The 13,304-nt window shown below is 41.6% G+C and overlaps 1 protein-coding gene across 1 annotated transcript in view; it reads left to right on the forward strand.

Moving 5' to 3' along the window:
* Positions 1–453: 453 nt before the first annotated feature.
* Positions 454–13,304, forward strand: part of crb1 (crumbs cell polarity complex component 1) — a 42,979-nt gene continuing 30,128 nt past the window's right edge. Inside the window, exon 1 of the mRNA XM_024003669.2 lies at positions 454–662. Within this exon, the coding sequence (XP_023859437.1) occupies positions 581–662 (82 nt within the window). The 5' untranslated portion in view covers positions 454–580. The remainder of the gene's footprint in view (positions 663–13,304) is intronic.

A 13,304-nucleotide genomic window follows, 5' to 3' on the forward strand; every position in this document is an offset into this window, starting at 1 on the left:
TGAGTATTGTGTGTTGTATGCAACATCTGTACTTTTTTCGAATTAGGTCTACAGTGTTCAGGCTCTGTTGGCGATAAGAGAAGCTAGGCTATTCAGTACAATGCTGGAGCCTAAAAGAGCAGCAGCGGAAGACAGCATCCTRGGCTACATCTTCCCCCATGATTAGGCTATTCAGTGTGGTGCTGGAGCCTGAAAGAGCCATTTTCATTATGTATGAAATATACACCGTTTCCTCCTTCCCATCCACTTACATTTATATTACAGTATTTCAACACTGACAGACCATGTCACTTARGCTACCGGTGCTATATTGAACAAACACCGGCAATCCGCTTCCCCGGCGGCCTTTTTATAGCGTTCACGTTTGATTGAGGATCATCTGAAGAGCTGACGGTAGAGAGAGCCCATTGGTGCGTCAGGGGACAAGGGCGCATCAAGTGATTGGTGAGCCTAGCTCAGGAAAAGTGGCACTTGAGTTCACAACAAGCACAGGCAGCAAGCAGCACATCAGAGAGAGATCGAGGAGCAGCCTACCGACATGCTTCACACAGAGCGAGCAGGATGATTTTCTATCACGAATATGGATTTATTGCGATCTACTAGGTTTCATTCACTTGCTTGCGCMTTGGTCATCTATGGTGCACTAACCATAGGGATAGATGGTGAGTAAGGGTACTTTTATTATGTATTTTTTGGTTATACCAGTTGATAACTGTTCAATTCCCATTTCTCCGTTTTTTAGAAGACATAGGCTAAAGTATAAAGTTTCATCTGCTGTTTGGGTTTATTGATTTTGCAGGTGTCCTCATTGTGTTGTCACCCTAGTCTGTGTACCCGTCTGTTTAGCTATCATTCCACTCCTTGCCACTACTTGCCGTGCTAAACAGGTTAAGTTATATAAAATGTTTTGTATAGCGCACCATTACTGCTGCTGCGTTTCTTCTGAAAATAATGCTGATCAGATCATCCTCATGCTCTAATTCAAATATATTAAGGTTTCGTCTGAAAGTGTAAATGAATCCATCACAGTAGTAGCCAACAATATCTAATTGAACCAGTGTGATCCGTTTCTGTTTTATTTTTAACGAGTGTTAATAATAGTCCTATAACCCGCTTATATAGGCATGAAAAAGTATSCATTTACATGTAGGATATCTATGTTTTTTAATTGTCCTATCAGAAATGTTGCCCTCAGCTGTAAGTGTGTAGGAGATCTTAAAACTATTTGCTATTGGCATACCTGCCTTTTMTCTGATCAGGAGCATTCTCTACTCTCTAACCCCTGAGCTGCATGTGTCACAACAACTATTGTTAAGTAGCTGATCCGTAGACTGTTGTTTCTGATTAGATATAGTGATTCTAACTGACATGCCTTGAATTTCAATTGGAAATGTGAGGGGTGACATCACTGCTATCTCCCAGTGTTCATGGCACATTCTGTAAGGAGCTCTGAAGCTAAAAGAGCACACAAAGACAGACCCAACAATGAGGTGCAGCGTAAGACCCCACAGGGGGCGGGCATATTCTATGTCTCCAATACTCCTAAGAGTGTGTGTGTGTGTGTGTTTGAGTCTGTGTGTGGGTCTGTGTGTGAGTCTGTGTGTGAATGTGAGCGCTTGTGTGTGTGCTCGTGCATGCTTGTTCTGTTATCACCACTGAAACAAGCAAACACACCAGCCTGTGTGCGCATCAGTCAGTCTGTGAAAGAGAGGCCAGTCAGATCTCCCCTCCACATGTGCTGCAAAAATGAAAGGGCCTTTCTACAAGAGATAGCACTGAACAAAGAGCTATAACGCCATTAGCATATGAAAGAGGCCTTACATTCTGTGGGAGGGGATGTTTGGTTGGCTGGCGCTACGTTTTGAACGCACCATTAGTCAACAGGCTTGTGGTTGAATATTAAGGTACTGATATGCCTCACAGGAAGACCTCTTTGTCTTATAAAGGGACTGTGGTTTCTTAAATGAATGGCATGCAACAGTTATTCTGTCTTCAAAAAAGTATTTCCTGATTAATTGATTGATTAAAAGGCAACAACCGTCAACAACCTGTTGGTGTTGGCAAGGCCAGGATGTGTGGCTGCTGTTGGCAGCCTTGACGGTGTGTGTCCCCCAATGGGAGCAGACGTCAGTTCCACGTCTAGTTKTTAGTTTACATTTGGTTGAGTTGTCAACTAACATGAATTCAACGTAAAATCATAAACAAATTTCACAATGTCATTGGATTTAGGTTAAACGTTGGGTAAAAAAAAACATTGAATTTCACATTCATTTTTTGTTGTTGGAATGACGTGGTTTCAACCAGTTTTTGCCCAGTGGGGTGTGTGTGTGTGTGTGCGTGCACTGGTAATGCACACTGGGTGATCCAGTGTCTGATCTGCCTTGGATCTACGTACTTCCAGCTGATAGTCCGTGATAGTGGACATATGGCTGGACACCCGATATTCCCCCCAGCCCACCTGGACACCGACCCCCAACCGGGGTCATGCTGAGATGAGGTCTAGACACTCATAAGCTGCTCTAGTGAAAATCTGGAGGCTCTCTGTGAAATTGATTGACCTTCACAAATGATACTAAGGAGGGAGAGGATGAGTAAGTTGTGCCATTGTCCACCGTGGAAAGTGTGATTGCACCACCACTGTGATTGGTCTGATTTGACCATTTTGACAGTCACTGATTGGTCTGATTTGACCATTTTGACAGTCATTGATTGGTCTGATTTGACCATTTTGCAGTCATTGATTGGTCTGATTTGACCATTTTGACAGTCATGATTGGTCTGATTTGACAGTCACTGATTGGTCTGATTTGACCATTTTGACAGTCATTGATTGGTCTGATTTGACGCTTTTTTTTTTTTTTTTTTTTTTTTTTTTTTTTTTTTTTTTTTTTTTTTTTTTTTTTTTTTGTTTTTTTTTAGTTTGTTCTTTTTTTTTTTTTTTTTTTTTTTTTTTTTTTTGACGTCACTGATTGGTCTGATTTGACGATTTTGAAAGTCACTCACCTTTCCCGTAGAAATTTGACTGATCTGTTCACCTACTTTACCAATACATATCTGTAGTTAGAATGGACTGGAAAGCTAAGATTTTTGGCGCAATACATTCCTGTGTAACTTGATGTGATATACCATTATGGTTGCTTCACCTGCTTAACATGGAACTCTGTAAATCCCAAACCTTCAAACGGTCGTCATGCAGTGCACACCCACAACATGGCAGGTCATTCATGGTTTATTGTCATATCCAGCTTTGAGAAAGGCCCGCTGGAATGAACCAAAATGAAAACAGGTGTGCACTTCACACCCCTCTGTGTGTTAAATGCTGTGGGTCCCTTCTTACACGCATTCCATCCATTACACGGCCTGCCACTGTTGATGATCTGGTTCTGCTGGGTGGTTATGGCAACTTTGGGTTGCCATGTTTGGGGCATCCTTGTCTTTGATATCATCCATCGTTGGTGCGTATCCTAGAGCTAGTTTTCTTATTCATCACGTGCTGTTGGCGGTAAGTGCACCTGATTCAGCTGCCCTGCGCTCCATCTTGGGTGTCAGGTAGCCTAGTGGTTAGTGTTGGACTTGTAACTGAAAGGTTGCAAGATCAAATTCCAAGCTGACAAGGTAATAATCTGTAGTTCTGCCCCTGAACAAGGCAGTTAACCCACTGTTCTTAGGCCGTCATTGAAAATAAGAATTTGTTKTTAACTGACTTGCCTAGTTACATAAAGGTGAAATAAAACMWTTTTTTWWAACCATTTCACATGTCTAAAGGTAGAACCTCTGCCTTCCCGGCAGGTCCGGGGAGGGGCAAATCAAGTGCACTATATGCCTACCGCTGGCCAATCGGATGGCTCACATTACCATGTCTGTAGTAACGTAGTAGGCGGAAACGACATCTACAGCTAAATTGATACTGTGAGATTTCAAAAATKTGAAAACCATGACTAGAGAGAGACTGTCAATGAATACAGCAAAGATATGCTTTTTTTATGAGTCAGTTCGTGTTTTTACTCAGCACTATCCACTTTCTATTCAACACTTTTTTATAATCCATAAACTGTGTGTTCTCCCTACTTCCACTTACGCTACAACCAGCACTGCAGCTGAAATGAGTAGGAAAGGGTATCGATAGGCTTGCGTTCTTACAATTAGCCGAATGGATCTTTTTTTAATATCAAGGAATATTTMACTTTCTCCGGTCATAGGAGTAACAACATGAATTTGTGTATGAGGCAGAAATAATGTGGTGCGAATTGAGTTTTGCCATCAGCTGGAAGATGGTGTCCCTTTTGGGTCAGTGTCAGCGGAGGCAAGGGAGAGCTGAGGGACGTTGAGAGGTGAACCTTCAGTCTGCTGCCCTCCGCTGAGACTGACCATCAGATGCAGGCATTCTCCATCAGCCCAGTAAAATAAAAWWAAAAAATKATTTACATTTATACTCACTCAGCTGTGCGTCACAAATAATACAACAGCTAATACCAGTGTGATCATATAGCCTACCTCAAATGTTGAAATATTTTTTTTTTAAATGGTCTGAGAAGAACGACAAAGCATTGGCAGGGCAATTCAAGCAAAGCCAATATGCGGTGAGAATGTTTTGTGCCTGTAGCCTACTCAACAAACCTCATTAGTACAGTACTGTTTTTAATAGGTTCATGTTGCATAGGTTTATGTGTTATTCTTTTTGGAATGGTAGATCTAAGCTTGCATTTTAACTGAGAAAGTGATCTCGACTCAGGAAGTGATCTCGACTCAGGAAGTGATCTCGACTCAAAGGTTGGTGACCACTGATCTAAGGGACGAGGAGACGGAAGTGATTCATCTTTATTCTGTTACAGTATATCTATCTGTCAGGTGTAATGTTTAGGAATGTTCTGTCTCCTTTGGTAACATGTAGGATCTGGTGATTATTTGGTAACATGTAGGATCTGGTGATTATTTRGTAACATGTAGGATCTGGTGATTATTTGGTAACATGTAGGATCTGGTGATTATTTGTTAGCATGTAGGATCTGGTGTTTATTTGGTAACATGTAGGATCTGGTGAGTGTTTGTTTGGTAACATGTAGGATCTGGTGAGTGTTTGTTTGGTAANTAACATGTAGGATCTGGTGAGTGTTTGTTTGGTAACATGTAGGATCTGGTGAGTGTTTGTTTGGTAACATGTAGGATCTGGTGAGTGTTTGTTTGCTTACTTGAGTTTAGCAGTTTGTCCAATAACAGCAATGTAGCCCCTTTCTGCTTTGGGATGTGTTGTTTATACTGTATGTACAGTCGTGGCCAAAAGTTTTGAGAATGACACAAATATTAATTTCCACAAAGTTTGCTGCTTCAGTGTCTTTAGATATTTTTATCAGATGTTACTATGGAATACTGAAGTATAATTACAAGCATTTCATWCGTGTCAAAGGCTTTTATTGACAATTACATGAAGATGATGCAAAGAGTGAATATTTGCAGTGTTGACCCTTCTTTTTCAAGACCTCTGCAATCCACCCTGGCGTGCTGTCAATTAACTTCTGGGCCACATCCTGACTGATGGCAGCCCATTCTCGCATAATCAATGCTAGGAGTTTGTCAGAATTTGTGAGTTTTTGTTTGTCTCTTGAGGATTGACCACAAGTTCTCAATGGGATTAAGGTCTGGGGAGTTTCCTGGCCATGGACCCAAAATATCGATGTTTTGTTCCCCGGGCCACTTAGTTATCACTTTGCCTTATGGCAAGGTGCTCCATCATGCTGGAAAAGGCATTGTTTGTCACCAAACTGTTCCTGGATGGTTGGGAGAAGTTGCTCTCGGAGGATGTGTTGGTACCATTCTTTATTCATGGCTGTGTTCTTAGGCAAAATTGTGAGTGAGCCCACTCCCTTGGCTGAGAAGCAACCCCACACATGAATGGTCTCAGGATGCTTAACTGTTGGCATGACACAGGACTGATGGTAGCGCTGACCTTGTCAAGCTTTTTTCCGGATGCCCCAAACAACGGAAAGGGGATTCATCAGAGAAAATGACTTTACCCCAGTCCTCAGCAGTCCAATCCCTGTACCTTTTGAGAATATCAGTCTGTCCCTGATGTTTTTCCTGGAGAGAAGTGRCTTCTTTGCTGCCCTTGACACCAGGCCACCCTCCAAAAGTCTTCGCCTCACTGTGCGTGYAGATGCACTCMCACCTGCCTGCTGCCATTCCTGAGCAAGCTCTGTACTGGTGGTGCCCTGATCCCGCAGCTGAATCAACTTTAGGAGACTTTGGGCGCCCTGAAGCCTTCTTCACAACAATTGAACCGCTCTCCTTGAAGTTCTTGATGATCCGATAAATGGTTGATTTAGGTGCAATCTTACTGGCAGCAATATCCTTGCCTGTGAAGCCCTTTTTGTGCAAAGCAATGATGACGGCACGTGTTTCCTTGCAGGTAACCATGGTTGACAAAGGAAGAACAATGATTCCAAGCACCACCCTCCTTTTGAAGCATCCAGTCTGTTATTCGAACTCAATCAGCATGACAGAGTGATCTCCAGCCTTGTCCTCGTCAACACTCACACCTGTGTTAATGAGAGAATCACTGACATGATGTCAGCTGGTCCTTTTGTGGCAGGGCTGAAATGCAGTGGAAAAGTTTTTGGGGGATTCAGTTCATTTGCATGGCAAAGAGGGACTTTGCAATTAATTGCAATTCATCTGATCACTCTTCATAACATTCTGGAGTATATGCAAATTGCCATCATACAAACTGAGACAGCAGACTTTGTGAAAATTAATATTTGTGTCATTCTCAAAACTTTTGGCCACGACTGTAGGAGTTAAATAAAGAACAAGCTCATAATGGATATATGAAATAATTTACCCCAGAATGACCTCTACCTGATCCCATCTTTATCACCTAGATGCCTGACACACACACGCACGTATGCAAAAAAGCAAAAGGGGGATACCTAGTCAGTACAACAGAATGCATTCAACTGAAATGTGAAGGACCCACACATGCACACACACAAACACACACCCTCTCTGTGTACCTCTGGAATCCCTATAACTCCAGAGCTCACTGCCCAGGGGAACTCCTCTCCAGCTCATCCACAACACAGAGGTCKTCCCACCTATTAACACTGAACCTCTCTCTCTCTCGTGAGCATCTACAGTAGTTTCCATTCACCCATGGCTTTGTGTGTCGACCTGGCTGTTACTTGTTAAACTTCTATTCTTGTGATAATTGAAGTAGTGTGTGATACTGTAGGAGAAGTTATGTGCCATGTGTGACTTGTCTGGATCTCATCATATGTGGAAACTCCTTCAAGACTGTTGGAAAAGCATTCCAGGTCAAGCTGGTTGAGAGAATGCCAAGAGTGTGCAAAGCTGTCATCAAGGTAATGGGTGGCTACTTTGAAGAATCTCAAATATAAAATGTATTTTCATTTGTTTAACACATTTTTGGTTACTACATGATTCCATATGTGTTATTTCATAGTTTTGATGTCTTCACTATTATTCTACAATGTAGAAAATTATAAAAAAAATAAAGAAAAAGGAATAAATTATTGTACCGTCCACATCTTACATTCAGTGTGCCTGTACAGTAGGAAGGTCATATCTTCCATCCCCAGTATGTGTACTAACCTACCTCTCTCAGATGAGTGTTTACTGGTTGAAATGGGTACTATAGAATATACTCTACGTCCTCCTGGAGAGCTACTGGGTGTGAAGGCTTTTGCTCCATCCCTACTGTAACACACCTGAGGTACCGTAAAAATSATCTCTCCAGGAGAAGGATTGGCCATCCTTGATCTGATCTACAGTGTAAATGATACCAGTTCATCTGAATGGACGTTCTATATTCMAGTAAGCCGGGCATTAGGAGGAGCCATTCGGTTAATTCTTCTCTCTCCTGGTAGACGTGTTGGACAAACACGTGAGTGGATTAATCCACTAATTAGTATGGGAGGCAACATGTTTACAGCCAAACTAATGAACAGAACAGAAACATAGCTGTGATTGGCAGGCGTTGTGTCATTAATCTCTGCTGTGCTGTGCGATTAAGTARATGCACAGCAGCACCGAGGCCGTACTAGGAAGGAATGCATTGATAAATGACTGACTTCTGTCTGCCTGCGGTCGCCATGGCGATAGAGAGACTGCAGAAACAGAACCGTGGAATTGGTTGCCATGGAGGCCAGCTGTGATGCTTTGTGAGGCTATTAAGTTCCAAAACGTCCTTGTACCGGAGACGAGAATGGGGAGTGAGGAGGCCTGTTTTCATTGGAGGGGAGAGAGCCTTTTGTGTCATACGCTATAGGACACAATTGCTGTGTGAGACAATGCAAAACTTGACTCATTGTAACACACTGCTGAGAGAATAAAATTTAGTAGATAGAATTAGTAGACATATGAATCCCTTTTAGTTCATCCTCACGAGTACATTTTTTGGTGGTACTGACATTTGTACGACAATGTAAAAGAGACAGAGAATGTATGAAAGACACCTTGAGAATAATATACAGGATATCAGAATAAGTCTGCTGTGACATATTTCAATTTCCCCCTGAAGATCAATTGCTATTAGTTGAATCAGACATTTTAGTGCACGTCCGGAACTAAAGCCTGCACACCTTTGGCCCTCCCGGTCTGGAATGTTCCACCCATGTGCTATAACAGAAACACACATAATGACAGAATATGGAGAATGAACAGAGCGCATCTTCAAGACCAGAAATCTATTAAATACTTAAATGAAAAAATAAAGGCCTTTACCATTACAAATACAGRCATAGAGGACAGAGAAAAGCCGACCSCCGACATCATTTGGGATGCTTTTAARGGGTACATTAGGGGAATGATAATATCATGCTAAAGTTAAATCTGAGTTCAAAATTTTAATTCAAGAAAAATATAAATAAATCCCTATCTTTGAAAAAGCCCTAAACACTTTACAAGGTAAAGAAGAAAATACAATTTCAGAACTTAAGCAGGAATATGATATTTTACTCTTGAAGAGAGCCAACAACTACAGGTTAAGTAAGGGATAAACAGCGATGTACATTACCTTGGAAATAATGGACGATTCAGCAGAGTTCATTTTTCCAAGGTAATGTACAGAATGGAAATCTCGTTTATACCACAATTGCCAAAKAAAACAATACTAAAGCACACATTTACCGTTAAAAATAACATTATTTTGTTGAAATTTTCATTTATAAAAGATAATTCATACTTAGTCAACTTTTGGTTTCGAGAGACGCGACCCAGTCGTTCGTTCGATTGGTTTGATATTTATGGACGCGACCCAGTCGTTGGTACTTTATGTTCCGTTGCTATGCTCGTTCATTCTTTATGTCCCTTGTTTGCTAGCTAGCCATCTAGCTACGGCTAACACRGTCAYGACCTCCGCAGCCAGAATAACAGCAAAGTAGCTGCATTTGCGTTTGTTTAGCTATTTTCTATTGACATTCATTTGGATACATCCATAACAATGAGCTGATGATGCCCGATTGTGCCTGGCATAGCTAGAAAAGTTACTCGACAATGTTACTCGACAATGTTCATTACGAGGAGATGTGTAACAACGTGTGTGTAGGTGGCAGGGAAGTCAGGCGCAGGGGAATCGAACTTGGTATAAATGGAGTCGTTTAATAAACTTAATAAAACYCCAAAACCAAAATACAACATAAATAAAAGTGGGTACAAGAATCCGTCGCGCACCAATACATTATACACGAACAAACAAATAATCTCCGACAAGGACATGAGGGGAAACAGAGGGTTAAATACACAACATGTAATTGATGGGATTGGAACCAGGTGTGAAGGAAGACAAGACAAAAYCAATGGAAAATGAAAAATTGATCAGTGATGGCTGGAAGATCRGTGACGCCGACCGCCGAACACCGCCTGAACAAGGAGAGGTAGGTGGAAGTCGTGACCATAAGTCTTCCCATAAATYTTACCGGTAGAATAAACTTCTTCAGAATGGAATGGCTCCCAAAGTTTTTTTTTTCTTTCTCGGTAGTACTAACTACTCCACCAAAGACACTCTTTAAAAAAGTATACTCGGCCATAACAGACCTCATATGGGCAAATAAAACTCAAAGAGTAAATAGAACAGTTTTACATCTCCCTAAATCTGAGGATAGTTTTAAACTTCCAGATTTGAAATTGCATCCATTTGCCACACAAGGTTTCTACTTGCGACATATAGTTAAATGCACTAGAGAGGAAGAATGGGAACGTATTGAAGATGTGCATGCTCATCCCCAGAATATTTTGATGTATCTGTTTTCAAAAGATAAAGCTAAGAGGATTAACAACTCTATAGTTTAGAACACTATAACAATATGGACGAAAATGACACAAATTCTACAAGAACCAATATCACACTAAAAACACCCCAATGGAACAATCGTTGGATAGCTTTTCAGAATTCACTGATGAATTGGCCCACATGGCGCATAGAAACCGTAAATGATGTGGTAATAGGAAATACAAATATTTAAATGTTAGAATTAAAAAGCGGGTTGGACTGACCAATGTAGACATTTTCAAATATATGCAACTTAAATTATTTTTAAGTTTTATTTCACGAAATCTTGACCTGTAAGCAATGCTGAGGGAATCCTATTTGACTCAGAAAAAGATACGCATATGATAGGTAAGATATACAAAACCTTGCAGAGAGCATATCTAACTGACAATGTCTTTGGAAAAAATATAAACTATTCGAATCAAGACTTAAAAATAACTGATATAGATGGAGGGAGTGTTRGAACATAACATGAAATTACAGATAACAAAATGTACGCTTCATCCAGTATAAACTAATGAATAGAATGTATTCTACAAGAGACACAATTATACAGCACAACAGCAGAGTCATTTCTTACGTGTAAAACGAGTTATGGGTGGATTAATCAAATATATTATTATTTAAATATTGGAAAGGTGTGGGCTACAGAGAAAAATAGAACTGTGCAATTTGTGGYCATATGGTGCTACAAGCACTGGAATGTTCCAGAGGATGAAGGATTTTATTTWWATTTTATTTATTTCACCTTTATTTAACCAGGTAGGCTAGTTGAGAACAAGTTCTCATTTGCAACTGCGACCTGGCCAAGATAAAGCATAGCAGTGTGAACAGACAACAACACAGAGTTACACATGGAGTAAACAATAAACAAGTCAATAACATGGTAGAAAAAAAAGAGAATCTATATACAATGTGTGCAAAAGGCATGAGGAGGTAGGCAATAAATCGAATAACATTTATGACATTCACAGCACTGCTCAGACCCCAAATGTTCGCCACAGCAAAACCATACACATTATGACATCACACCTGCTCAGACCACATGTTCCACGGCAACCATACACATTATGACATCACACCTGCTCAGACCCACATGTTCCACGAGCAACCATACACATTATGACATCACACCTGCTCAGACCCAATGTTCCCACAGCAACATACACATTATGACATCACACCTGCTCAGACCCACATGTTCCACAGCACCATACACATTATGACATCACACCTGCTCAGACCCACATGTTCCACAGCAACCCATACAAGTCACATAACTGTTATGTTCACAAGCACACTGCCCTCATTCTTTTTTTTTTTTTCTAATTCTTTTCGATTTTTAATTCGATTATTACCTTCCGTAACCTACCTCACATTGTGATACGGAATCGCTATTATTTTTAACTTTGGAAACATCAAGAACCCAGTAGCTAACAGCCTAATCAGCTACTAGCTATTTAGTCATTTTTAGGCCACTGCTAGCAGCTTTTAACCTTCCTGCACAGACACAGCCCTGGTTATTAAGCTCTGAGTATTACTCAGCCGAATTTACCAGCACGGGACTGTCTTCCACAAGCAACGGCGCGGATCCTGCCGTAATCCCTGAGCCACTACTTCTGATCCTCACAGCTAGCTTGCATGCTAGCGCCGACTTGCCACGAACGTAGCCACCGTTTAGCAAACAATTTCTACAATATCTTTCGCCATCTGTGATTCTCTGTCGACACGGGCCCCGCGCACCACCAGTCTGGTCTCCGGACAAATACCCCATCTCGCTAGTGCCCAACGCCTCCGCTGAGCAGACCCCCTCGTCCTGAGCAGTACCACCCCGGCTAACACTTTAAAACAGCCGCGTGCTAGCTAGGGCGGCTTCCCTGGCTCCATCTTACGGCTGCCCGCGGACACTTATGATCACTTGGCCTACATAGCTGATCGCTGCTGACTTCCATTAATTCAGCGTACTTCGCTATTCTGTTTACTTCTGTTTATTTGTGTTTTATCTGTCGGCTCTGTGTTTTAACTCAGGCTCTGTGTGGAGTTTAATCCAACCTCTCTTCTAGTCATCGCATTTACCTGCTGTGCGTGTTAGCTGACTAGCTGCTGTTATCTCACCTGTTGTTTTAGCTAGCTCTCCCATCAAGACCTGCAATTAATTTATGCCTTACTGTATGTCTCTCTCAAATATCAATTGCCGTGTATACTGTTGTTCAGGCAGTTATCATTGTTTGGTTTGCAATGGAGCCCGTAGTTCCACTCCCGCGTCTCTGATCTCTTTGTCCCACCATCGAACATGCGTGACCTCACCATTGAGACCAGCATGTCAGAGATACAACTCTCTATATCATACCCAGTGCCTGGGTTGCTCCGCTTACCGGTGCCCCACCAATACTGTCTGCACATTATGCCAGAATCTATTCTACCACGCCATCTTAAATTCTGTGCTCCTTTTATTCCTTGTCTAAACACCCAGCCAAGTCCCGCTGCACCCTCAGGACTTGTATCAACCACTTCGAATGACCCTCTTAGGATACCTATGGATAAGACTTCACCCCCCCTCCCTTAAAAGAGTTACACTATATATGTAATTTGTTCCATGACCGGTGATAGACCAACTAATCGGCTCTGCGATAAGCCAGCGTCTCTAAATAACTTAATGTTGTAATGTAAATCTGTGATCGAACAAACGCCCTTCGGTTCTCATGCATATGTCACATATCAGCACACCTCCTCCCACTAAGTGTCTTACACACGCGCTTTAGCACACCTCTGCCAACCCGTGATACCGTCCTTCAAGCGTGTCTGAATCTGCTTACGGAAGGCACCAAGAAATTCTGAGATTTCATACCCAACTATAACACTTTCCGCAAGAATGAACTGCAAAGGGGGACGGAGTTGCAATTACTGCAGAGATAGCCTGCAAAGTTCTGTCATACTTTCCAGGTCATATGCCAAACAGTTCGAACTTCTATTTAAAAATTAATCTCTCCAGAAATAAGTCTCTCATCGTTGCCGGCTGCTA

This window comes from Salvelinus sp. IW2-2015, linkage group LG16 (assembly GCF_002910315.2).
Source record: "Salvelinus sp. IW2-2015 linkage group LG16, ASM291031v2, whole genome shotgun sequence".
NCBI classification, from domain to species: Eukaryota; Metazoa; Chordata; class Actinopteri; order Salmoniformes; family Salmonidae; genus Salvelinus; species Salvelinus sp. IW2-2015.